Here is a 25,593-nt window from a genome sequence, read left to right as displayed (position 1 = left end):
TCAATATTGGAGTGTTTATGGTCAACTTAGGCAGTAGACGCCCATTAAACCAAAAGCGATGGAAGAACGGTGTAACGCATTTTAGCTTTCGAACATTTCCTTGTCTCATTCAAGCCCCGCATCACCATGATCTCGCAGACGCAGGTTCATCTGGGAGGAAAGGGATCTCGTTGGTGGATAGCGGATTGTCCGAAATTTGTGGTCGTTTCCTAGACCCATTCGCAGGTCTCCTGCGCAATTCTGTAAGACTCTCGGTCAAGTTGGTCGATCTTTGAATCTTCACTTCTGATCCTGAAGGGTCTTGTAAATGATATGATCTACCCATTCTCCTTCCCAGATCGGCCCCAGTCGGACATCGTCGGTTTCTTGTGACTCTTTTCGAAACGATCCGAAAGAACTCCAAAAGCCTCGTTTGCAGGATCTGTATCCTTTTCAGGGGTCGCACTGTTTCGGCCCAAGTTACAAGAATTAGCAGTCTTTTTGGAGGTGGTAGTGCAGACGCTGATCGTAGTATTGATTTGCTTGTTCAAAAATAACAACAAGAGGAAGTCTGAGAAAGTGGCAGATATATGATACAAGACTTCGATGAATTGGAGCAACTCCAGACACTAGGGGATCGTCATGAAAGCTACAAATACTACTATTCGTCTTGAGCTAACAGATCGGAGAAGGTTCGATTTTGGTGGACAGCAGTAATCGCGAGGGTTACGAGAGGGCAACAAGTGACTTGAGTGATTGTTCAATGAACCGCGCCGTGGAACAGTATGTTGGACTGGACGATAGACGTGGAGACGCCCGACTATCTCTGCTCACATATAGTAACAGCAGCAAAAAAGGACAGATAAGAAGTCTGTTCTAGCACCAAGGCCACAGCCGTGAAGTCGTGATACCGTCCTTAAAGAAGAGTGTGGCATAGGACTCGACGAAGGGCGCATCGCAGACCATTCAACCACGCCAGAAAGACTGCAGTACTGTGGCCCTAGATCATGTCCGATCATGTCGAGCACAATAGGCTATGCCTCGCATCGATGGCTCAAATGCCGCGACAGGAAGACTATATTCATACCATATGGTCATAAAATCGCATTTTGCTCTCGGCGACCCAAGAAACGTTGTCATATCGTACCAATTGTTGACGATCTGCCTATAAATTTTTAGCTATAGCTCGCTAAAGAGCGTCCGATCGAACGGCAGCGCGCCTAGTGCCAGGAGGTAATCTGCGTGGCAGGGTTCCGGAGATGCCTTCTGGTGCCATTGCTATTTGTATATAAACGATCGGGGTACTTCTTGAGAACGGACACAGATAGGTGGAGAAGACCATGCCATTGCTCAAGCGTTGCTAGTTCAACACTAACCTGTTCGATTGCACCAAGGAGCGCGAGAAAAGCGCGCTACTGCGTGGCATGGAGAATGGCCGGCCATAAGTCTGTCGCTGTCACGCCCGGGTGGTGGCTAGAGGACCAGCTTCCATGCGCACAAGCACCAACAACAAGGAACCGTCGACTAATGCTTGATCGACCCGGATCGAACACTAGTAAGACAGTGGTTCTCATCAACCAACCAGTCTCACGCACGGGACAATTATCCTCACCCAGGCTATCTTTTCCAGGGACGCGAAAGACTCCCATACTTTCCTTGCAGACATATGCACCGACCTCGGTGTCTACCAGCACAGAAAGACCTTGTTGTGGGTGGCGTTCCCGAGACTGTGGTAGTGAGCGGCTCGACCCAAAGCCAGTCACAGTCATTGACAACTCTATACACTGAACGGCTTCTTGATCTCGGCTGCGGTGCCGGCAATGCCCCTCTGCTCGTCCGGGTTGAGTTCAATCCCGAACCAAGCCTTGAGGCCTTGAACCCGTTCCTTCTCCGACTTCGCATCTAGTACAACTTCCTTTAGCCCTTCTCCAAGTCTCCTCTCAAAGACCGTTCCCGAGAGGATCACTGTCCCTGTGGCTTTCGTCCTTGTTTCCTCGTCCACAAGAATCCGCACCAGGACGAGACGGTGGGTAAACCAGCTGGCTGGGTCCTGGCTTGTGCGGTAGTTAATGATTTCGAAGTCCATGGGAAGCCATTCCAGGTCAGCAAAGCAGTAGCCGCTTTGCCATTCTTGGTGGGTCTTATTGCGCGTTTCGAGGACCCAGAGCTTTTGGGACTGATCTGTGTTTGAGGCAATGGGGCGGTGCACAAGGCGGACCTCTGCACCGGGGACAGAGTTATAAGGTTTCGGTTTGGCGTGATCAAGTGGGATCGGATGGACGGGCGAGGTACTGCCAAAGCCGACGTCGACCTGCATTGGGGTGTTAGGAGGCTCCTCGTGCATTATCCGCCAGCATGGCTGTTGGGTGGAAGGGCAATGAATAATATTACCAGATATTTCTGATTTTCAATTATCACGATAATGACCTCGTGTTGCCTGTTGACACGATAATATCCGTTAGACTTCCAGCACCCTAAAGACCAGCGGCGAGAGAGCGATGTGACACACATACCATCCGGCAAACCCGTCAGGATCGACCGAGTCCCCGCTTAAGGCGAGGCTGACCCTTGCGCCAGTGACATACAGCCGAAAGCCCAAGGATCTTAGGATGGTGCTGAAAAAGGCGTTGTTTTCCATACAATAGCCGCCCAACCCTCGCTCGACGAGCTTGTGATATAACGCTTCATGGTCGAGCGACAGGGCGCGGTGCCAAGAGTAATGCAGCGCGATGTTCCCCCATGGATTAAAGGCCATCTGGCGAAGCTGCAGGGTTGAAAGTGCCGCGAGGGGATCTTCCTTGATCTCAGACTCGAGCGTCGCAAGCGTGTAGTCCTTTGATGGGGCGATCCATTTCGATACGTATGTGGCGAGTTGTTCGCGGGTGTAGGTTGGCCGAGATGACGAAAGGGAGGCGGTCTCAAGGCCTGTTGTTGCGTCTTCACCCATGGTGCCTGTTCTCTAGTAGTTCGTGTTTCTGCACTTTGGGCTTGGTCTGCGGTAAGTATCGGAACCTCGGCAACGATTATAGCCCTATTCTTCTCCTGTCGAGCGTAAATATCCCCTCGCGCGGTTATAGGAAGGTCAGCGTCGCAGGTCGCAGGTTATGTAGCAAAAGAAGACCAAGTTGAATACCAAAATGGGCAATTTGTCTCACTGGGAGCTAGGCCTGTCGACAATGAAAGATATGAAAGGGGGAGAGATCGAACCGACCCTATCGGTGCCATGATTGACGAACTATAAGCAGCGATGATGGGCAGTGTGGTTGTAAGCGAATTCGATACGCGCGGAGATGTACGATTGCGATTTATCATGGAATTTGAGCCGTTGACCGTAGCTTGTACGGAGATGGATTTTGTCCCGACTAGTCTGCGTAGAGGGGTGATTGGAGAAGGAGGGGCTGCTGGAGGGTGAGAGTTCCGTATCCCGGGTGTAGAAGGACACCAGCGATAATCTTTGGCAACAAGGTGGCTGGCAGTGGCCGACGAGCTGGAAGTGAGAGAGAAGTGAGAGGAATGCATAAATGTGTACAAGTGGATGCTGAGTATTGCGCCTGCCGAATACCTCTAGAATATGGAGCCTGAGAGATGAAACATCACATCCGGGACAGTAAAACTCGTCGTCGATGAGAAATTTCGGCACCAGTCTCATTTATTCCTTCGTCTTCTTGAAAGAGGAAACATGTACAAACACGCACCGTGCTTGTAAGGGAGTAGTGCAGGACCCAAGAGAGGCGAGACACCAAGCGAACAAATCGGGCTCTTCCATTTCATCTTTCTCAGCTCCTTCTCAGCAGTTGATCGATGAACTGGCCCGGTGGTGCTGGTGGCCCTTGATGGGTGCCTCGTGGGTGGCATGGCCGCCGCATGCACCCCTCCAATTAGCCTGTTTCTCGCTTCTAAAGAGATGAATTCCAGAACAGCCATCGTTGCCCACTATTACTCTTGTCCTTCGTCACCTTGTTCCTGCTCAGTCATCTCTGATCAGGCCATGTTCTTGTACATACAACTCAATCGAGAGCCCAAACCCCCATGATGCCACACTCGCTCCCCTCAAGTTGATCGACATCCCCATCGCTATCAGTTGCCACAAAGCTGCGACCCAGCTGTACAACCCCACAATCCGTTGCCACGCTACGGCATCTGGGTCCTGATCCTGATCCTGACCCTGACCCTGACCCTGATCTGATCCTCATTGACCTCCCGGATGCAACTTTCTTGTGCCTCCGACAGCTCGCTGTCCTCCCGTCGATAACGCCCACCTCTAGCCATGAAAGACACTCTGCGCAAGAAGGCCGCCAAAACCAGTTCAGGCAGCGAGTTCGACGTGGCTTCGCAGCTGGATGTCACCTCTCAGTCCAGTGAATCCGTCTCGCCAAATCCATGGGCTAGTGAGGCCTCTTCCACCCTGAACGGTGAAGACATTTCCCGCCAGATATCCAAGGCTTCTAGGACTCCGGACACCACGTCTCCCATACGGAGCATCATGTCTACTACCACCAAGGAAGAAGAATCTGGATCGCCCCCTGCTTCCATCCAGCGACTGGATATTCCTGCCGCTGGCGACACCGCTGCCCTTGACGATTCTGGCAAACCCACTCGCCGAAGAAAGACCGTCACCAAAACTCCTCACACATTCGAGCTCGAGGCTGATCTAACTCCTGTTAAACAAAAAGAACAGATGCCTGCCTCTGCAGCAGAGCAGCCTCCACCCAAATCGGACGTTCAAACGCCCGCACCCAAAAAGAAGAAACGAGTGTCGCAAGTCGCGCCTCCGGACGCCACGCCCAATCCTACCGTCATGGTCAATTCAGTACCGTCCACTGATGCTGCGACTCCCCTATCATCACCAAAATCGCCTTCCTCCGTTGTGCCTGTATCCACCTCGAACCAGGCCCCAGCTCCCTCAGCCACGACTTCTTCGTCTCTCAAACCAAATGCCTCATCAACAATCGCGCCCGTAAACCCATTCACGACACGAACTAAGAAATCCCAGTCTATGTCCTCTGTCCCTCAAGTCTTCGCGTCTAATCCGTGCCGTTTTACACCGCCACCCCTGCCGAAAGAATCCTTTCATGGCAAAGTGATCGTCCTCTCCAATGGCGCCAGTCAAACAGGTCAGTCTCTGATACGCCAATTCCACACGGCTGGCTGTCGGGTGATTTTTGGCGACACGAATAGCGACCAGGCTCGCAAGTTTATCTCCTCGCTTGGCCCGCCGCACGTAGTTCACTTCAACAAATGCGACCTGACTAAGTACTCTGACATGCTGGACCTGTTTAAGCTCGCGATCACTATGTATGGACGTGTCGACCACGCCATCTTCGGGGTGGGTGACGACGGGGGGCAAGCATGCACCGTGGGTGCGGGCGAAAAGGGCTGGTTTGAAGATCGCCCCGGGATCAACAAGACGGCCAAGATGGCTTACGACGAGGTAGCAACAGAGCCCACCGGTTTGGGAGATATCATCACGGCGAGCATTCGATTTGCGCGAATTGCACTGGCATATCTGAAATATTCGCCCAAGTCCAAGAGCAGCAGCAAGAAGGGCATTGTGAATCCTTATTCGAGACCGCAGCCAGAAGCCCCTGCCTCGCCGGGTATGAACGACCGCAGTCTGACCTTCCTCACGTCCGCGGCTGCGTTCAAGGAAACTCCGCAGCTGCCCATTTATCAAGTGACGCAGCATTCGATCCTGGGGCTCGTGCGCAGTCTCTGGACAAATATCGACCCGGACCCCGAGCGCGATGGCGTGCGCATCAACGCGGTCGTCACGAACGTCATGGTGCCGCGCGCCGTCGCCCAGTCAGGCGGTCGGAGCATGTCCGTGCAGCTCCCGCCCGATCGGCCCGAGGACATTGCGCGTGTGGTCGTCGGCGTGGTCGCCACGAACGCGTCCACGCCGGACATTAACGGCGGAGACTCCTCGAGCGGGAGCGGCATTGCCAGCGGCGGCGGCGTGTGGTACGAAAAAGGCCACGAGAGGGGAATGCGCGAGAAGTACCTCCACGGCAGGGTCATCTATGCCGTGGGCACCGAGGGCTGGGACGTCCAAGAGGGCATGAGCCGCAGTGAGGCCATCTGGCTTGGTCAGAAGCCCGCCGAGGCTCTGAATCGCAGCATGGCTGGGTTGAGCCTGGACGGACAGAGTACGTGGATCCTGGATATGGTCTGATCCGAGAAGGTCCTGAGAGCGTAAGTAGTTGTTGTCAGATCTGACATTAGTGGCAGTGCTGTCCGTGCGTTTACTAGCTTTTGTTAGCTCGTCGTCTGGTTCTACAAGTGCCTCAAGAGAAACGGAACTACATGGGAAAAGGCATAGTGGTCTATGCAATAAAAGGTGGATCGGTCCGGTTGCTAGCATTACGAGTACCGTCTGATTGCGATGCGTTGCATGTTCCCCATCCACTTTCTGCGGGGACATATGGATTGGAACAGAGTGCATTAAGAAACGGCGATCTATCTCGTCGTTGGGTAACCTGCATCTCCTCCATCTCCCTCCAGATGTATAGCCCGTGAGCTGGCTTGCCGTCAGTCCAATGCCTAGGGGGAGGGGCCATTTATCGACTCGAGCGCAACGACATCCAGCCACGAACAAGCCAACTACATGACCAACTCGGGCTTTTCTTTCCTCTTTATCTGCCCGGTCGTGGTGCCTGCGGCCCTGCCATCTTCCGCGCTCTCCTCGCTAGTACTTCTTCTCCCTTTCTTATTTCCTCTTTCGCGTGTCCGCCGACTCCTCCTCCGGCTCTTACGCCCTTTCCTCCCACCCTCGCCCCCATCACTATCCGGATCGCTGCCGGTCCCAGTGTCGTAGGGACTCTGATCACCTCCACCCTCCTCCCACCCCAACATCTTCTCCCGTCTCCTGGCCTCCTTGCGCTCCTCCGCCGCCTTGACCTTACCCTTCCACCGCCAGAAGAAATAAATGGCCAGTACGACGGCCGTAAGCCCGAGGCTGACAAGCCAGAAGATCCAGATGTAGCTGCTCACTCGGGGCGGGGACGTCGTCAGGTCGAAAAAGTTCATGGACACAATGGCAGCCACGAATGTAGCGGGAAGGAAGATCATCTGCAGGAACGACATGGTCTTGTTGGAGTCGGCATCCTCGCGATTCGATTCGTTGTCGCGCAGCGAAATTTTGCCCTTGATCTATCTCTCCCACGCAGTACGCACGTACGTGGGAAGAAATTAGCGAATTTGAAATTGCTGCAAAGTAGAGCAGCTCAGGGCTGCCGCTTGCATGATGTAATGGTGTAGGTAATGGCACGTAGAGAAGCCCCGAAAGAAAAGAACATGGAGCACTAACCAAGGGCTAGACTGGCGGGAACGTCTGGTCAAGATGGTGGGGAAAACAAAAGACAGACAGCAAAGAATAAATGCTTACAAAATCTAATGCATCCCTTGTCCTCGCTTGCAAGTACTGGCACGTCGATATGTTGTTGTCGATCAAATGCGAAATGTTCATCAGCTTCTCCTCCATATGTGGATTCGTCTGGTGTACATAGGCCCTGTACGAAGTCACGGTGCCGTCGTCTCTGCCTACCCTGCTGTCCCACTCACGCAGGAAAATCTTCTGCTCGAGAAACTCCATGGTCTCGAGCAGGAACTTTGCCAGCGACTGCAGGAATTCAAGGTCACGGCGGATATACTGCAGCTGGGTGGTGATGATGTCGAAGTGCTGGAGCGAGCCGATTTGAGCGTCGCGCGACAGGAACTCAAAATGCCCAACTTCGACGCACAGCCGGTTGACCTCCCAAGCCGCGTGGTCAAAGAAGATGTTGAGCAGGATCACTGGCACGTGGAGCGGGTGCAGGTACCAGTGCTGCGACGCCTTCAAGAGCCGGCGCGAGACGTCCCCGATTGCCCAGTCTGTGAGCCCGTCGAGCAGGCAGCGACTTTTCCCGTCACGTAGGGAGTGCGACATGGCAAAGGACCACAGGAATGGGTCGTCGCGTCGCGGGTTGTACGTCGACTTCAGCGACCGCCGGGATGCGGTGCCCCCGCCCTTTGTATTTGTCAGGTATTTTGCTCGTCGAGCTGGGCGGAGGACGAACGGAAAATGGATCACCACTCCTGAACACGGTTGATTTCAGCCTTTTCTGTTGTCATTTTATACAAAACTGGGGTGAGTTTCTTGACCTGAAGCGCGCGTACATACCCATTCGAACTGCCCTGGGTGGCTCTATGTCAAAGTTCCATACCGTCTTGCGCTGAAAATTGCCCACTTCGCGCGCATTTAGCCTCATCCAGGTGTATTCGCGATTGAGATCCCATTGACGGACCAGCTCCTGCACATCTGCGGCCAGGAACGGGAGATAATTGATCTGTCGATCGCCCGGGGGTCCCGTGTCATCGTGCTTGGCCGTCTGATTGCCTCCAAGCGCCGGGCGCGTGCACAAGAGTCGAAGAGCAAGACGACTCCCGCGAGGTATCGCTGGGTGATACGCCTCAAACAGATCCTGGGGTAGTCGCCGCGACACTGGGTAGCTTCGATCCACAATCTGCGCGCCTCGACCGGCCGTTTCCCATATGTCAACTGTCTTGGCCTCGAAGAAGGAGTAGCGATCCGTCTTGTTTGGGTCCTTGTAGGCAGTGTTCTCGTCGTCGATGGTCGCGAGGAGAGACACGCGAATGGGGTCCACTACGAACTCGTCCACGCCGTCGTGGACGGGCTCCGTTGACTCGCTCATCTTTCCTATCTGGCCGGTTTAATCGAAGCCGGCGACTGAAGCCAGATGCAGCAATAAGTGAACCTTTTTCATCTGAAAGAGAGCGTCCGCGGTGCGGGGCTCATCAGCGGCCGAGTATCACTGCAGAGAACGTCCGTCTCGAGAGGAGAGACGGTGAGATCATCCTTTAAAAGCCTCCTCCTAATACCCTAGCTGCACCACCTTGAGACGGCTTCGCCGCCAAAATCAAATTTGCGCCTGAAAAGCCCAGTCTCAGCTGGTCCAGAGTTGCTCGACGCAAGCCACAAACGAGACCCTGGCCCGCGGGGCAACAGCGTCACGGCCACATTGTTCTCAGTTGTTCAGCTTCTTGCTATCGCGTAGCAGTCGGGCCAATCAATGCGGCAAGGAAGCAGTAACGAGCAGTTGCACCATGCACAACCGTTGTTCTAGGCCATCATTGGTGTCCTTGGACAGGAGCCTGAAGCAGCGGGCGAGGACGGAGAGTTTTGGGCTAATGGTTGATAGTGCCCCAGTAGGCTTGGTGCCATCACCGAAGCTTGGTCGACAGTCGAAAGTCATGCCGATCACACACGTCGGCCTCAAATGGAAGGTGTTGGCAGAGAATTAAATTGCGCCTGATAGCAGTCCTCTGCACCAATGCCACGATACCTTTCTTAATCTACCTCGTATACATTGAGACAAAGCCTTCCATCAAGGGCCCTTTCTGTGTCAATGCATTTAAATGTTAGAGGCATGGTTGGGCCGTTTAGATGGAAGACAGAAATGGGACGAAGATTAGAATCATCAAATAATTCGTCTGTCACAAAGCTAGGCAACCTCAGGTTTTATGGGCATTTTTGCCTGGGACAGAGAAGATTGGAAAAACTAGATCGAAACAAATACCCTGCGCGTTGGCCTGCTAAAAAGTACAGTATATTGTTTGGTGGAAGGGGAAAGTCATTCATATCATCCCTCTAATATTGACAAATCTTGAAAAAGCCACAGCTTTGAGTGGTGTATTCCTAACCATGGTCCGGTCGCCGCCATATCACAATCACTTCGCTCCAGTGCAGCCGCTCGTTCGGGTGGCGGGATCTCAAAATCCAGAGGTCTGGAGGTGCGTCGTGACTCGATCAAAGCCTGTGCAGAATAAACTTTCCTCCGAAGCTTGAAAAGTAGCACAGATCTCCATTGGCGATTCTGTGAAGCCTTGGAGGCATTCGAGGTGTCTTTCAAGGTTGAGAATCACTCCAGACTTTGCGTGAAGTTTTGTTTTCCGGCGCAACTGAAAACTTCCCCATTTCTGAAACGTTGATAATTGAGGGATGATTATGTGCCTATATGAACTGACCGTAACCGAAATTCAACTGCTAAACGCTCACGTCAAGGTCGGCCCACGAAATTCTTTAATCCTCTTCAGTCCGTTGAGGAATGCTCGTTCGGAGGTAGATGATTTTTCCATGTGTCATATGGTGCGCATTGGGTATACCCAGTAGGTGCTCGGACACCACGGATGGAGCTACCTCCATCGGCTCTCTGAAGGGTTTTGTGCCTGCAGTGGATGACATGGTCATAAGAAATCAACTCAGTAATGAGGGGCTGTTGATTCCTCATCGACCGGACCAGCTTTTCCCAGGCGTAGATGCAGTGGGTCACATGGTAGTCTTGCGCGACATAGACTGCATCATGTTCGCCTTTTCTCATTTCCTCCAAAGTGTAGGCGTAGCTCGCAGAAGGATCAGCATACCAGGTCCAATTGCCAACCTCGAGGAAGCGGTTTGAAAGAGATTCGTCGAAACACGCCGCTGGGGTCCAGAGTTGCATCATCACGTCAAAGACGCAGCCATGTTCTCTGGCCTCTTCGGGGGTATATCCGCAGTTTTGGATTTCATCCTTTGACGAGGTCGAGTCATCAGAACCCTCGGTGGATTTTATCGAGTCGTCACCGACGAGAGGGGTGGGTGTTGAAGCAGCGGAGGTACTGGCGACAACTGCGGTTGCGCTGGTGGTAGACGCCGAGAGAGCGTCGGATGTGGAGGTAGAGGAGTGTGAAACAAATACAGAAGAAATCAGGGAGAAGATGGCGACTATGATGGCGATGAAAAGAGTGCCGGTCGCAACAGAAAGACAGAGGGACTGCTTGCCCCAGCCTGCTCTTGACTGACTCTTTTCGGAGAGCGGGAAGGATTCGTCGTTGGTGGAAACAGAGCGGTAGTGGTTGTTGAGGCCCATTGTTGCGACGCAGGCCAGTTGCCGGAAGTCCTTCGAGTGCAGGGTTCTGCTGATCGGCGCCGGTGAGATTGCGAGAGGTCGGGGGAATGGCCAGTTCAAAGGGATGGAAATGAAAACAAAAAGGAGATAAAGAAAGAAAAACGAATGTGAATGCTGCTGATGCAACGTGATACAGAAGAAGATTGTCAGTGACAAATTAACCAGAGGGGCCAAGGGAAGAGGATGTACTTTGAGGACGTTGGGTTGGAGGGGAGGGCAAGTGTTTTCATACTCTAGTCGCGTAGAGGGAGCCACGAGCTGAGGGTTCAACGGGAGCCCATCTCGATCCCAAGACGGAGCATTGCATCAGGTCGACCTGAGAATCAGGAAATCAGGGGCAACAACGCCGAGCCACCATCTCCAAAGTTTAACTAACAAGTAATAAAATCCAGGTGATGGCGTGAGGCACTGGAGGGTGGCAACCTCCCGAGGTCCCCAAGTCTAAGGGGGAAGTGGCCCTGTTGGCCGCCCCCAAAACGACCATTGGCAATGGTGCAATAGCACGCAACAGCCCACAAGAGCCTGGCTAATAATGGGCTCTAATCCGCCACACTCGCTTGTTCTGTGCTCACACGGGGAAAATCACGAGATCGAAATTGCTGTATCGATTAAAATTCCCACTTTCCTTGCTCTGGTCTTCATCCACTCTCACCTGACCGTGTCTCTGAATCGTCTCTGTGCAAGACAACTCGATGGGTGGTATTCTAACATCATCCTACCCGTCAGCGTACTTGTAGAGTGCTGATGCAGTTCTCACACACAGAGCGAAAAATCAACTCAGCCTCAAACCTGACCTATCAAGACTGGAATCACAGAGATTGCCCAACTTGCTCACTAACCGAGTCTCCCGTCGCCTGTCGCCAACTGGTTGGCGTCATATTCTGCTCAGACAAGTACTCCGTACAAGAGCCAAGTCCCTATTTACTGCGTACTAATTATCCCTCTCTTCTTTACTACCATATTACCTCATAAAAAGGAGAGAGTGTGAGAACAATGCCACCCCAACCCTCACTTCCAATCCAACTGGAGCATATCTTCATCTTCCTCTGATGTGTACATACCTACCAAGTACATACCTTCTAGAATCCAGGCATCCAACATTTCCTTCTCCCGATCCGCCTGTTCCTCCTGTACTTTTGCTCCTCGTCATTAGGCTGCACAATTCCCTTCCCACCGACTCGGCAAATGGGCATGATTCGAGTATAGATTCTGGCCACAGCTTGTTTAAGCCTCAGTTTGCAACCCCGCTAGTCCCCATTCGCACAGTCCAATCCGCAGGCAGAAACCAAAAAGGCCAATCGTATTCGTAGCCTCAACCAATCATGCGATCTTTGCAATGCGTCCATCAGTTGATGGCTGAGGCATCAATGCCTTGCTCGCGGTCGTCGCGAAGCATATATGTTTCGTGATTCCGGCCTTGAAAATGCTCTCCAGCTATGCTAATCCTAGAGTACTCATACAGTGCCGCTACAGCGAATAGCTTCGCAACCTTTGCGCTTGCCACCTTGACAACCTCCGCTTTGTCCTCAAGTCAACGCGCCGTACAAATTCTCTGTGTCTTGCTAGCTACTGACAAGATCATACCATGGGAAAACTCAGGACTCCGACGTCTCCCCCTAATGGCGGCGCATCGAGCACATTCCCACGCATGGATCCTCCACCTCCCTACGAAGAGTCCTCTCGTTCCTCCTCAGCGCATAGCAACGACCGACTACAGCGGGACGAACCTCCTCAGTCGCAAACTCAAGCTCAACAAGAGGCGCCACAACCGCAGCCAGACCAGCAACAGGCTGTGTCCGCGGCAAATGAGCCCAGTCAAAAAAGAGAGGTCGAGGAAGGCTGTTGCACATTTGGAAATGGTGCCTCTGGATGTATGGTTGTTGGAGACCATGCTGAAGGATGTTTAAATTACGGCGATGACACCAGTGGATGGTACGAAGCCCGGTGACTTCGATTCGTTCGGCTTCCGTGGACGTGCCGCAAGCCATTGGCGCGAAATGTTTGCGTGATTCGATGCACAAAACGCTGACATCTTCCTCACAGTCTAAACTACAAGTCAAGAGATGGATGTTTGTTATGGAAGGCAACTGGCGGGGGGTGAGCGATTGTCCTTGCAAGACCCGTCTTCACAGGCGACCTCCAGCCAGCACGTACTAACCATCGAACACCAGGTGCCTCAATTTCAACACGAACAAACAAGGATGTTGCCAATTCGGCTGATACTATAGGCTGTCGGCAAGACGAGATTTGATGAGATTCAGGCGGCTATGTCAGATTTGTTGGTGCTTGCGGGATATCCATGACATTGGAATAGCTTGGTGTTGCGGAGTTTCTGTCAGGTCCGAATGTGATACCACTTTGTTGGGTTCCAATGCGAATATTAGTTCTTCGCAAATTGGGGGTCATCCATTCAGTCAAATTTTACATTTGGTATTACGAAATTTGACGACGGTTTGTTCTTCCGTTCTCCCGTGCTCAGGCAAGCTGAACACACAAGGAGGGTTAGAGAACCAAGGAAACCAGACCAACAAGGCCAACCTCTCGATATAGAGGGCAATGAAGCAACGAACTTGAATCATGTATGGGAAGATGGCTCATGCCTTATCTACAAACCATCATTAGGTACTAGATGGGTTAGGAGCACAGGGGCCAACAACCTAATAGAACCCTGATCAATCGGCTCAAGGCCTGCAAACTTACAGTCCTACATCTGGCCGGGTTTCAATTGGTACTCGTGTTGCCAGTGAGACATTCCAAACAACCAACTCCTTTTTGCGTATCATTTCTCCTTATACGGTATAATACGACTCTAGAAAATGAGCTCACTCTCTTCGGGGTATTTCAAGCCTGACATTTCGCGTAGTGTGTCCATGACTGTCATGACTTGGATGGTTTCTTCCAGTGGCATTGTAGAACTTTCCAACTTCCCTCCAGCAATATCACGAGCGACATTGTCTACTTCCCACCCCATCCCATAGCCCTAGAATTTACAGTCAGCTTGAATACAGAGCATTACTCTTGAGAAATGCCTCTTACAGTGATTGGGAATGTGTATGTAGTTTTGAGGTTATCTTGGTGAACTGTGAACTCGGTTGGCCGATAGCACGGAGCCGGAATGGTGATCGTTCCCTGGGTGCCCATGATTTTGGTGGCAGGACCAACAGCACCATCTTCCCGACGGTCCGTGTTGCTAGTCAAGGATGTCGAAGCCACAGCGATTGCTAGAGGATTTAGGATTTAGCGCTGGTCAATCATCTGAGAGTCGACTTACCATCAGGCCATGTTAGAACCGCTGTGGAATGGATATCAAACCCACGTTTGTCAAGTATCATATTGCCAGAAACTGCCGGTGCCAGTTTTTCGCTACCGCCTTTCCAGTTGTAGAGTGGGAGGAAGCACCATAACAGGGAGTAGTGACCTGTAGAAAGGATGCGCCGATCTGATCAGCTCTGCATGATTACAGTAAGGATTAGCCAGGAAGTTTTTCAACTTACCCAGATCAAGGAACCCGCCAGCTCCTTGATATGGGTCAACGAAACGGCTTGTAGCTGGCGTAGATGCATCGATAAGATCTCGGCCATGGTCTGAAAATACACGCTGAACACTTCCGATCTGGCCGCTGGTGACGATTTGGCGCAGCTTATCAACGAGCGGAAAGAATCGAGTCCATGAACCTTCCATCAGATATCTGCTCTTCTCGCTCGCAAGCTGAGCGAGGGCCCTTGCTTGTGCGGCATTCATGGTGAAAGGCTTTTCGCACAAGACATGTTTCCCCGCCAGCAGGCACTGTTTGACATGCCGGTAGTGATGTGAGTGTGGGCTAGATGAAAACGTAGGCAGTTAGTAACACTAATACACTATTCATTTATTTCAATTTTGATGGATCTTCAGGGGCAGCTGACGTTGTAATGTAAACGACATCTATTGTCTCATCGCGGAGGAAATCTTCATATGTACCATAGCAATGAGCATTTTTCAGGCCGGTGACATTCACAAAATCTTGTGCTTTCTGGATCGATGTCTGGCTACCAACGGCAACAATTTGATGAGTGACATCGCTAACGCCCCTTGTGACTGGACCAATGCACATATCCTATATCTGTCGTCAGAATACGCTCAAGTCTCTGTTCTTGGCTCCACGTACCTGGGCGAACTGCTTGGCAATAACCCCTGTACCTAGACGAGGGTTAAACCGGGTTTACTCTGTTTTCTGGCAGCGTGGCCTACCTAGGATTCCCCATCTAGTATGAATGTGGTGTTGAGCCATGTTTTCCGGAGGTTCTTTGAAAAGTGTCAAGCACCCACGAACACGCACAAGCCCAGTATTAGTCCGCGTCACAACTTTCTTATGAACTTCATTCAGACCAGATCTCGTTCGCCGATTCTCATCCGAGTAGGAGCTGAAGCCGTCTGCTGTTGTTCTTCCGCTCGTTTGCCGCATTTCCACCCGTGGAATCCATTCACAAATGGCCCAGGTTCCATACCTCATCAAAGGCAGGATGAATATGTTACTTTATTGCTGAGGATGATGAAGCAATAATCCATGTAACTCGAGACCTTCGGGCAACCAGCCATCGCTGACGGAATGGGTTTACGTCAGGTGGTTTTTGTGTCCGGTGCTGCCCGTGGTATCGGTAAGGCGATTGCCCTACGGCTCGCTCGAGATGGATTCAATGTTGCCGTTAACGATATCAAGAAGAATATCACTGCTTTGGAGGCTACAGCGGCAGAGATCCGAGCTTTAGGTACGAGAACACAAGTGGATATTTTCTTCACTACGAACACAATTCTCAACTAACTCCGCAAGCAGGACGCGAAAGCTCTGTGACACCAGCAGATGTTTCCAAAAGGACTGAAGTTACCGAGGCGTTTGAAAAGTCGGCCAGGGACCTTGGTCAGCTGAATGTCCGTGGCACAATCATTTACTGGGTGGCCCAGCTCATGCGAATTCCAGGTTCTTGTCGCCAACGCCGGTGTCTGCAAGATTAAGCCACTGGTAGATGTCTCGACCGAGGAATGGGAGGATGAAATGGCCATCAACCTTACAGGTAAGACACGAGGTTTAGCATTGAGACATTCGTGCGAGTGCCAACATTTGCAGGCATGTTTCATCAATTCCAGCTGGCTGCTAGACAGATGATCAGGCAAGGCACTGGCGGCAAAATCATCGCCGCCGCTTCAATGGTAGCACACAAGTCTGTTCCTTTGATGGGTGGGTACTCGGCTTCCAAATGGGGCGTCAGAGGCCTCTCTGTAAGTGAAAGACCCAATTACTCTCTGGCGATGCCCGAACGGGTAGCTAAAAGGTATATAGCAAGCAGCAGCACAGGAGCTGGCTCCTTATGGGATATCTGTGAACAACTACTGCCCTGGAATGGTGGACACTCCAATGTGGGCCTCGGTTGACGGAGCACTGAGAAAGTATTACGGGGGAGAGCCAGGTGAACATAAACGGAAATTTGAATCGTCAATCTTGGTTGGAAGATTGAGCCAACCAGACGACATTGCCAAATTTGTTTCTTATCTGGCAAGCAAGGACTGTGACTACATCACAGGCCAGAGTATGTTGATAGACGGCGGTTGCTACCTTACATGACCTAATCTAGGTTTTTATGGTCCATGATTGTTGTCAGGTTCAGGAAACTCGGTCAGTCTTTCAAGGTTGGAGCGAAAACGACTGTGCACTTCGACGCATTGAAAACACTGTCAAAGTAAACTGACGCCCTTGGCAGGGGTGGATAGCTTTGGAGTTGTTTACACGCCAATCTGAAGTTTTGTGGTCAAATAGATTATCCACTTTTCCGCATGGGTATCCGCCATACAATTTCCAGGCTGTACGTGCTCGTGTTCGTTTGAAGGAGAGCCGACCAGGCCAAACCTGAAGTGACGCAGGTTGAATAGGTGCCTGGTGGTTTTGGAGCACCTCCTATTCAAAGGAAAAGTGTATCATGTATACCAAGCAGTTGTCTAGTGCGACAAGGTGATTGGAGTGGAGGTTGAGGTGGACAATACAATGTGCCGCGCCAAAGGGGGTCCTGTGGGCAGGGCTGATAAAATCCCCTTTGTATCACTTCGTAATTTGTAGCTTGAGGAAATCAAGAAGAGAACCTGTAGCATCATGTCTAGTACAATTGAATTCCCCCTTAAAGCTCAACCGTTCTATCGACAACTGACTGAAATATCTCGCTTTAGTGCCCTGGCAACCTTGTCTGTTCACGCACAAAAGATAGAACACGCCAGTCGCTGAGCCCTACCACTCCGGCATCAGCTAACCAGCCGCCAATTGCAAATGTGTGGACCTGCCCGGGAGCAAAATAACACTCAATAGCTTCATCCCCGAGCCTCTTTTTGACAGCCTTTGCCCACTTCTCAGAGTCAGCAAACAGCACCTCGGCACGTCCGGCGGATAGGAATTGCTTAGGCAGGTCTGGAATTGGATCTCGCCACAGGGGAGACACTCTTGGATCAGCAGCTGTTTTGATGGTGGTCCCCATGTACATCTCTATTGCCCCAATCCGACATTCTTCGCTGTCAAACGTGGTAAGCCAGTCAGTCGGTTGGTTAGGTGAATTTCCGGATGTTGAGCGCGTTAGATCGAGCCAGGGAGAAAACATTATCAATCCACTTGGTGAAGGATGGCCGCGTTGAATCAGTTCATAGCACGTCGTGATGGCCAGGTTCCCTGTGGGCAATCAGCTTCCCCGATCCACGAGGCTGATGGATTGCATACCTCCAGCAGAATCTCCTGCGATGATGATCTGCGAAGGCTGCAATCCATCCTTTATTAAGTAAAGGTACGCAGCGCACATGGCTTCGAGCGCGCCTGGATAAGGTTTAGTGGTCGACAATGCTTGCATTACATTTAGTTATCCCAGATCACCGACTTGAGTGGATGATGGGACTCACGGTACTCAACTGCCAGGATCCTTAGATCAAGGGACATCTCCTCATATGCCTTGTTCACCCAGCGCAGGTAAGTGTCGTGGTACTGACGAGCCTCCCCGGCATAAAACCCCCCTCCATGAGCATGAAGCCAGACAGCATCAGCACCCTTTAAAGTCGATTTTCCAAAGACTGGGGACATCTGGCTCGTGTACAAAAATCCGTGGAAGCCATGCTTCCGATCTTTCTGCGTTTCAGTTGCTGCGACATCGGGTGGGAAAAGTATTGCGGTACGTGGGTCTATGTTTCTCGGTCGAGCAAGTAGCAAGTGCCAGTTATGAGCCAATAACGGTGCAAAAACCGCAGTTGCCATTGCGAGCCATATGGAAGTTGTCGGTGTGGGATCATAGTAAGGTGTGCTCTTCTTGACGCATGCGAGAAGCACGCGCAGTGGCAGACGCCAACATATCTCGAAGAGCGCACGCAGCGTCCCTATCGGGTTGTTGATGACGGCTGAAACGTGAATGTGAGACATTGGAATGCAGTGTCTGGCTGCCACTATGTCGTTGTCTTTGGGCCAGTAAAGCAATAGGCCATTTTTCTTGACTGATATAGCTGTGTGTAAGGCAGTCGGAAACCCGCGGAAAACACAGCCGACGACAAACAGATGACTGTAAGTTTGGTCTGGTCTGTTCGATACGCCGTAAGAGTAGTATTGTGCCACACTCGGCAAGATAACTCCTGAGAGCCCTCCCTTTGCTATTCCGCTACCACCCAGGCCAGTATCTGACCCTATGGTCGCAGAAGATAGCCCATATGACTCTGCCTACTTCCAGGAAGTGGATTTGCAGCAAGCTCACCCGGAGTCGGAGAAGATTGTATGTAAACATCTGAAGGGAAAAGGGCCGGAGTTGCAGGCCATCCCCTCTCTCCTCTTGCATTTCGACCACGCCATTTGATACCCATTTCACGACCTCCAATCATATCCACGACGAAATTGAAAATTGGGAGATCTTTATAGAAGCCGGCGATTCCTCGTCACGACTTTCACACACTGGGTAAAAGTTAAATTCCAGGACCGAGATGACTTCGAATTTTTCGGACTCTTTGTGAGAGAGCAAAAGCGGTCGATAAGATGCAATTGGATCTCGGTAACTCAACTTACAAGTCTGCTATTGGGGTACGCCGGTGGTCTATATCATGATACAGCCGCCGTCTATCAAAATACTCTGACCGGTCATATAATCCGACTCATTACTCGCTAGGTATGAGACAAACTTGGCCACATCTTCTGGATAACTTGGCCTTCCTAGTGCCACCTCGCTTTCGAATTTCTTGCGGTTCTCTCCAGGTGCCCCTCCATAATATTTCTGGAACAGACTGTCCATGGATCCCCACATATTAGTGTCTACGTACCCCGGACAATAGGCGTTGACAATGATGCCGTACTTGGCCAGTTCCCGCGCCGCTGATTGCTGGGAGGCAGTAAGAATCCAGTCCATATCAGAACTAGGGTTACATACCGTTAAGCCTCGCACTCCAAACTTCGATGCAGAGTATCCTGACATCAAAGGTATTCCGCGATGAGCAGCCATAGAGGCGGTTCCAAGAATCTTGCCACCCTTTCCTATGGCAATATCAGTTGTTGTAATGATTAATGTATTCTGAAAGCGAGTCTTCTCACCTTGTTTGATCATTTGTCTTGCTGCAGCTGCATACTGATGGAAAACTCCTGAAAACTCATGAGTTGAGGTTAATGGCTTTCGGGGTATTGCAGCCCAAACCTGTCAAGTTGACGTTGACTTCTCGAGTCCACTCTTCAGAGGTGAGCTCTGTGAGTGGCTTGACTTGAACCATGCCAGCATTGGCCACCATAACCTGGAATCAAAGGGGAAAGATCAATTTGCTGAAGACGCAAGTGGTTTTGGATGGCAGAAGCGGAAAGAATACATCAAGGCTCCCTAAAGACGAAGCAGTCGTCTGTACTGCCTCATCCACCTCCTTCTGAACTGTCACATCTACTGGCACAACAAGCGCTTCTCGACCTGAGACGATTGTAAGTATTGCACTGATCACGGACTGCCTCCGCAAAACTTGAGCATACCAAGTTCTCGCACAGCCTTTGCAACCTCTTCAATAGCATTCTCTGCACTCTTCCTGTCGCTCAAGGCAATATTGAAGCCATCTCGAGCAAGCCTCAAAGAAATGGCCTTCCCTATGCCTCCAGCTGCCCCTGAAATGAAAGCAACCTTGGTGAAAGTGGCTCCTGCTTGGTTGAGTGCTATAGAGCCCATGGTGGCAGTCAGTCCTGAAACAAGGTGATTGTCGAGGAAGAGACTTGGTTCTTCACACAACGTAGATATTTGCTTTGTCGGTGCCTCTGTCGGTCTTGGATGCTGTCAACTCCGTTCTGAGAATTATGCCACTCCTTTTTTCCCCTCAAGCTCTGTTGTGCCTCTCTACCGGCTACGCGGCAGTGCGGAAAATGTGTCTGGAAGTCGTAGCGGTTGCGGTAAAGCGGTCGATTGGCCATTGGTTATAGGCGGCGAGCAGAAATGGATCCACAATTTGGACGAAGAATTGTTTATAAGGTTTCTACCTGTCCGGCGGGATGCGTCCTTCCCCAGATTTTCCCCACAGGCCAGTTTAGTTCCCTTCACGCTTTCAGAAGAATATTCCCCAAGCATCAACTACATAATGAGACTGCCAAAGACGTACAACACGTACTTTGTGGCGGTGATCGCCACCTTTGGAGGCATGCTGTAAGTGTGGCATGCATTGATCTTCTATTGCCTAGCTTCCTGACCGTCGAAATAGATTCGGATTTGATATTTCGTCAATGTCGGCCATCATCGGCACCACACAGTACGTGAACTACTTCAACAATCCTCACAGTGTCCTGCAAGGAGCGATCGGAAGCTCCTTGGCAGCTGGGTCGATCGTTGGTGCTGTCATCGCTGGGCCTTTGTCAGACAAAGTCGGCCGTCGCGACTCGATTCTCTATTCCTGTCTGTTCTGGCTTGTTGGAACAACTGTTCAAGCCTCCGTAAACGGCGTGGGGATGCTGATCTCTGGCCGTATACTGAACGGCGTCTGTGTGGGTGTCACCTCCTCTCAGGTGCCAGTCTACTTGGCCGAAATTGCGAAGAAAGACAAACGGGGCTCCATCATCATTATACAACAGCTTGCCATCGAAGTTGGAGTATTAGTCATGTACTTCATTGGTTATGGAGCCTCTCATATCAAAGGTGCAACCTCATTCCGCGTGGCTTGGGGTCTTCAGCTTCTCCCCGCCGCTGTTTTACTCGCCGGGCTGCCTTTCCTTCCCAGATCCCCTAGATGGCTGGCGAAAGTTGGTCGTCTCGAGGAAGCAATCGACGTACTGGCTAAGATACAAGCAAACGGCAACCCTCAAGATCCTTTGGTTCTCGCCGAATGGCAGGAAATCACTACTACCCTCAATGCTGAGCGTGAAGCGCTTAGGGGTTGGCGCAAGTTCATTAAAAACGGCATGTGGCGTCGGTCAGTGGCAGGCATCTCAGCACAAGCATGGCAACAACTGAGCGGGGCCAATGTTTTGGTATACTACGTTGTCTATGTCTTTCAAATGGCCAATCTCACTGGAAACATCAACCTCATATCCTCCGGAGTCCAGTATGCGCTGCTGGTCATCTTCACAGCCGTCACCTTCTTTACAGTGGACAAAATCGGAAGACGCCCTCTGTTGGTTCTCGGTGCCCTTGGTATGGGAATATGTCATTTTGTGGTCGGAGGAGTCCTGGGCACCTATGGCACATATCTCCCCAACGGTCTCGACGGGAATTTGAGTGTCAAAATCTCCGTCTCCGGGGCGGCAAGTCACGCAGTGATTGCATTTTCATACCTTATGATCATCATTTATGCATTGACACTCGCTCCAGTCTGCTGGGTTTATGCCGCCGAGGTATGGTCTCTCGAGACGCGTGCGATAGGGATGGCGTTGGCAGTGGTCGCGAATTGGGCTTTCAACTTTGCAATTGGCCTGTTCGTGCCCCCTGCCTTTGCCAATATTACCTGGAAAACCTTCATTGTATTTGGGACATTGTGCTTTGCGGGAGCTATTCACATGTTCTTCACATATCCCGAGACAGGAAAGAAGACCATTGAGGAAGTTGAAGAGCTCTTCCAGAAAGGAGCGACTGCACCTTGGAAGACAAAGGTGGGCCACTCTCATCTTGATTCAAGGATTATTGAGCTTCAAGAAGCCAAGGTTGGAGAAACTGTGCAGATTGAGAATGCGGGAGACGTGAAGGACCCAATTGGAGTGTAGAGATTGCGAGATTCGATGGAGTTAGATATTGAAACGGGTCTTTTTCGAAAAGTCTCGGGCAGATAGCTTGAAACTCCAGCGAGTTAAGAATATGACAGTCCTATTACCATCTTCAATCATTATCTCAATATAAATCCCTAGTCGTACGCCTACTCACCGAGTGGGATGTTGTTCGATTGAACCGACCAGTGGGAATGACCGCGGCAGCAACTTGTTCACACGACGGATTATTCTACGCCCATTGGAACCATACATGATAAGATATTTGGTGGCTCGAGTCATCAGCGTTCGTAATGTTATTCGGAAAATGCGCTTGAAAGTGTTGGCATGCTTGGTACTAACCCAGAAATGATCATCGGCTTGGTCACTTCAAATGCGAAGAATGGGTTGCACTATGAAAGGACTGAGTGTTCCTAGACTTCTTGAATCCCAGATTCCATGGAGTCTATGTGGACACTGAATTAATAAGCCAGATAGAAAATCTACATTATAGCATATCCATTCTATTGATCATTTTTGTTTCGCGAGCACACCCGAGCCCAAAGTTGCAGTAGCCAGGATGCCTGAGGAAATTAGTGTTGCAATCAAAGCTTTGTGCTGCTCTGCTTTCATCAATAGATACCTCCATCGCCATTGTGGCTGGCTGCCCTGTATTCATGGTCAGCCTGTTCTGAATCTGGCTGAATTTCGGCAACAAGCCCTACCTTCAAAATATAGTCCTGGAACCTTGGAGAGTAGAGCTTCCACCAGAAAGAGCGGACGTAGCCTGGGAAGCTGGTGCAGTTTCGTCCATTTTCGTCCAAGGTCCAGTTTGTGCATCCGGCGTGCCAAACACTGTCTTTGAGCTTCTGCTGGATCCCGTTACAGTCATAGTCTTCTGCACTCCTCTTGACCACAACAGTTTGGGCTTGTCCGGTGAGGATGGGTTCCATGAAAGTCTTGCATACGTACTCGGCTTGTACCTCGAGCGTATAGATGACCGAGTTATGTGCTGGGCTGGCATTTGGCCCGAATAATATAGCGAAGTTGGGGAATCCAGAAACGGTGGTTCCCATATATGCCTGGCAGCCTTTGGTCTCTTTCCAGTGCTCCGTCAGTGTCTTGTTGTCTTGACCGATGACGGTCATTGGCGAAAGATATTGCTGTGTGTAAAACCCGGTCGCGTAGACAATCACATCAAAAGGCTGGTGTGTGCCATCTTCTGTCAGGATACCTGTTTCGTCAATGGCGCTGATATTCTCCGACCAGAGAGCCACATTGTCCCTGTGCAGCGAATCTAGATAGCCCGGATCCAGTACGCGTCGCTTGCAGCCAACAGGATAATCTGGCATGATAACGTCGAGGTATCGTTTCGGCGTCTTCTTGATCATATACTCCCGAGCCTCCTTTTCGCTTGAAGCTCGAAGGAACTCAGATCTCGGGTTCTTTACGTATTCCAAGAATAAAGCGTCAACGGCCAAATAGGTTCTGAATCGATTCCACCGCATCCATCCGGGAATGGTCCTGTAGAGCCACTTTGAAAATGCAGAATATGGTTGATTTGGCTGTTGGCCATGTCAGCATATACCATCAAAGTCCCTACAAGGTCAGTTCTTCCTTACACGATCGAACAGCCACTGCTTGCTGCGTGCAAAGTGCGTAACTTGTTTAGCCCGTGGTGCAATCGCTGGTATAATTTGGCAACCGCTGCAGCCATTCCCAACCACAGCAACTCTCTTGTCGGCAAGGCTCACATTCCAGTCCCAAGCTCCCGAATGCCAGGATCTGCCTTTGAACGTGTCCATTCCTGGAATGTCTGGGTACTTTGGTCTGCTGAATATACCGCAGGCTGAAATGACCAAGTTGAATCGTCGTTTATATTGATACCCTGTCTCATTTTTGAATTCAACCTCCCACAAGCCCAGCTTCTCTATCCAGACTGCGCCGACAACAGCCGTGGAGAGTGTCAAATGTCCTCGAAGGCTAAACCTATCGATCACGTTATTCAGGTCTATTTGTACCGGTTATCAGAATCATCAATATTATCGGCAGGGCTGATTGCTCTTACACTCCAAGATTTCTCCTTGCTCGCATAGAGGTCTCGACCAGTCCGGATTCAACGCGAATGAAAAGGAATAGAAATGGCTTGGAACGTCGCAACCTGGACGAAAATTAACACTCGCAGTCACGCATAGTTTGCAATAAACATACCACACCCAGGGTAGGAGTTTCGAAACCAGGTGCCACCCGCTCCAGCATTCTCATCAACTATCACGAAATCATCACACTTCACTTTGTGCTTCAGGTTATATGCCATGGCGATTCCGCCAGGGCCTGCGCCAATGATGCAGGCGGCAGTAGGTGCTTCCATAACGGACTGTGCTGATTTCTCCTGAACGCAGCAGATACTTTCTCATGAACTTTTCGCAAAGAAAGGGCTTGAAAGTCTTGCCCGTCTAAATATCTATATACGCTTGCCCGTAACTTAGTATCAGATATGGGCTCAGCCTTGCGCCCCAGTATCAAACGCTTTTCCGAATCAGCCGCTTTCCCGCAACGCGTGTCTCCTGGGCCCGCAAAATTCATGCCAGTGTCCACCGATACTCGATTAGATGTCTTTCGACCGCAGAGAACGTCAAATCACGCTGTGGCTACCAGTGTCCCGCTGCCAGGCGAGTCTACGTCATATCACCCGAACTTGGGAATAGAAATAATAGATTTTCTGTTGCAAAATCTGAACACGTACGTTAGATCTACCAGGCAGTACCTTCCTTCTGGACTCCGCTTTTACTCCCACGAGAAATCTCTGCTCCAGGGTACAAACTACCGGAAGAAATATGAACGGTCACACAGTTGAAGCCCACGTGTCGAAACAGGGTTCGCCTCTCGCCGTCCGATATCACGGAAACAAGGATGTTCGGGTCGAGAAAATGCCGTTAGAGAATCAACTCCGAGAGGGACAGATCCGTCTGTCGCCTGCCTGGTGCGGTATCTGTGGCACCGACGTGCACGAGTATCTAAATGGTCCTGTGTTCCCACCGACGGCGGATGCTCCCACTCCCCTTACGGGAGACACATTGCCCATCACATTAGGGCACGAGTTCTCGGGCACAGTGACACAGGTGCATCCATCGGTCAAGTCCTTGAAGGCCGGGGACAAAGTCGCGGTTGAGGGCCTTCTCACCGACGATACCTGCTACGCCTGCTCTATTCACAAGCGCAACATCTGTGACAAGTCAGCTTTCCTTGGCCTCTCGGCCAACCCTGGCGGCCTTTGCGAAAGCATTGCGATTCCTGCATCAGCTTGCCATAAACTTCCAAATGATATTTCGTTGGAGTTTGGCGCACTCGTCGAGCCCTTGTCTGTTGCCTGGCACGCAGTCTCGAACTCTGGAATCAAACCGGGACAGTCGGCGTTGGTCCTTGGGGCGGGCCCCATTGGTCTAGCCGTAATTCTTTGTTTGAAGGCCAAAGGAGTCAGCAAGATTCTTGCCTCGGAGC

At 51.1% G+C, this 25,593-nt stretch overlaps 7 protein-coding genes across 8 annotated transcripts; 3 read left to right on the top strand and 4 right to left on the bottom strand.

Moving 5' to 3' along the window:
• Nucleotides 1-1,306: 1,306 nt before the first annotated feature.
• Nucleotides 1,307-3,272, bottom strand: PV07_12084 (uncharacterized protein). Its single transcript, XM_016399577.1, has 3 exons — nt 2,493-3,272; nt 2,371-2,416; nt 1,307-2,290 (listed from the first exon to the last, which is right to left on the bottom strand). The coding sequence occupies exons 1-3, from the start codon at nt 2,924-2,926 to the stop codon at nt 1,757-1,759; spliced, it is 1,014 nt and encodes a 337-aa protein (XP_016244139.1). The 5' UTR covers nt 2,927-3,272; the 3' UTR covers nt 1,307-1,756.
• Nucleotides 3,273-3,934: 662 nt separating this feature from the next.
• On the top strand, nt 3,935-6,580 carry PV07_12083 (uncharacterized protein). Its single transcript, XM_016399576.1, has one exon. The coding sequence runs from the start codon at nt 4,247-4,249 to the stop codon at nt 6,149-6,151; it is 1,905 nt and encodes a 634-aa protein (XP_016244138.1). The 5' UTR covers nt 3,935-4,246; the 3' UTR covers nt 6,152-6,580.
• Nucleotides 6,364-8,922, bottom strand: PV07_12082 (uncharacterized protein). The gene is made up of 3 exons (XM_016399575.1): nt 8,138-8,922; nt 7,364-8,052; nt 6,364-7,128 (listed from the first exon to the last, which is right to left on the bottom strand). Exons 1-3 carry the CDS (start codon nt 8,667-8,669, stop codon nt 6,580-6,582), a joined length of 1,770 nt encoding a protein of 589 aa, XP_016244137.1. The 5' UTR covers nt 8,670-8,922; the 3' UTR covers nt 6,364-6,579.
• A 524-nt stretch (nt 8,923-9,446) lies between these two features.
• PV07_12081 (uncharacterized protein) lies at nt 9,447-11,250 on the bottom strand. The gene has a single exon (XM_016399574.1). It carries the CDS (start codon nt 10,881-10,883, stop codon nt 10,068-10,070), a length of 816 nt encoding a protein of 271 aa, XP_016244136.1. The 5' UTR covers nt 10,884-11,250; the 3' UTR covers nt 9,447-10,067.
• A 430-nt stretch (nt 11,251-11,680) lies between these two features.
• On the top strand, nt 11,681-13,718 carry PV07_12080. 2 transcript variants are annotated; one of them, XM_016399573.1, is made up of 3 exons: nt 11,681-12,854; nt 12,966-13,019; nt 13,094-13,718. In XM_016399573.1, exon 1 carries the CDS (start codon nt 12,359-12,361, stop codon nt 12,827-12,829), a length of 471 nt encoding a protein of 156 aa, XP_016244135.1. In that variant the 5' UTR covers nt 11,681-12,358; the 3' UTR covers nt 12,830-12,854; nt 12,966-13,019; nt 13,094-13,718. The 2 variants fall into 2 exon arrangements, with proteins under 2 accessions (XP_016244135.1, XP_016244134.1); XM_016399572.1 differs by having other exon boundaries at nt 11,681-13,019.
• A 1,789-nt stretch (nt 13,719-15,507) lies between these two features.
• On the top strand, nt 15,508-16,518 carry PV07_12079 (uncharacterized protein; the record flags this gene model as incomplete). Its single annotated transcript, XM_016399571.1, has 5 exons — nt 15,508-15,667; nt 15,730-15,827; nt 15,877-15,970; nt 16,024-16,175; nt 16,237-16,518. The coding sequence occupies 5 exons, from the start codon at nt 15,508-15,510 to the stop codon at nt 16,516-16,518; spliced, it is 786 nt and encodes a 261-aa protein (XP_016244133.1).
• Nucleotides 16,519-22,623: 6,105 nt separating this feature from the next.
• PV07_12078 (uncharacterized protein) lies at nt 22,624-24,463 on the bottom strand (the record flags this gene model as incomplete). Its single annotated transcript, XM_016399570.1, has 5 exons — nt 22,624-22,761; nt 22,818-23,657; nt 23,715-24,103; nt 24,161-24,253; nt 24,304-24,463. The coding sequence occupies 5 exons, from the start codon at nt 24,461-24,463 to the stop codon at nt 22,624-22,626; spliced, it is 1,620 nt and encodes a 539-aa protein (XP_016244132.1).
• Between the last annotated feature and the right edge of the window lie 1,130 nt (nt 24,464-25,593).

Source organism: Cladophialophora immunda (genome assembly GCF_000835495.1).
Source record: "Cladophialophora immunda strain CBS 83496 unplaced genomic scaffold supercont1.7, whole genome shotgun sequence".
In the NCBI taxonomy this organism is placed as follows: domain Eukaryota; kingdom Fungi; phylum Ascomycota; class Eurotiomycetes; order Chaetothyriales; family Herpotrichiellaceae; genus Cladophialophora; species Cladophialophora immunda.
This window is presented reverse-complemented; position numbering and strand designations above follow the sequence as displayed.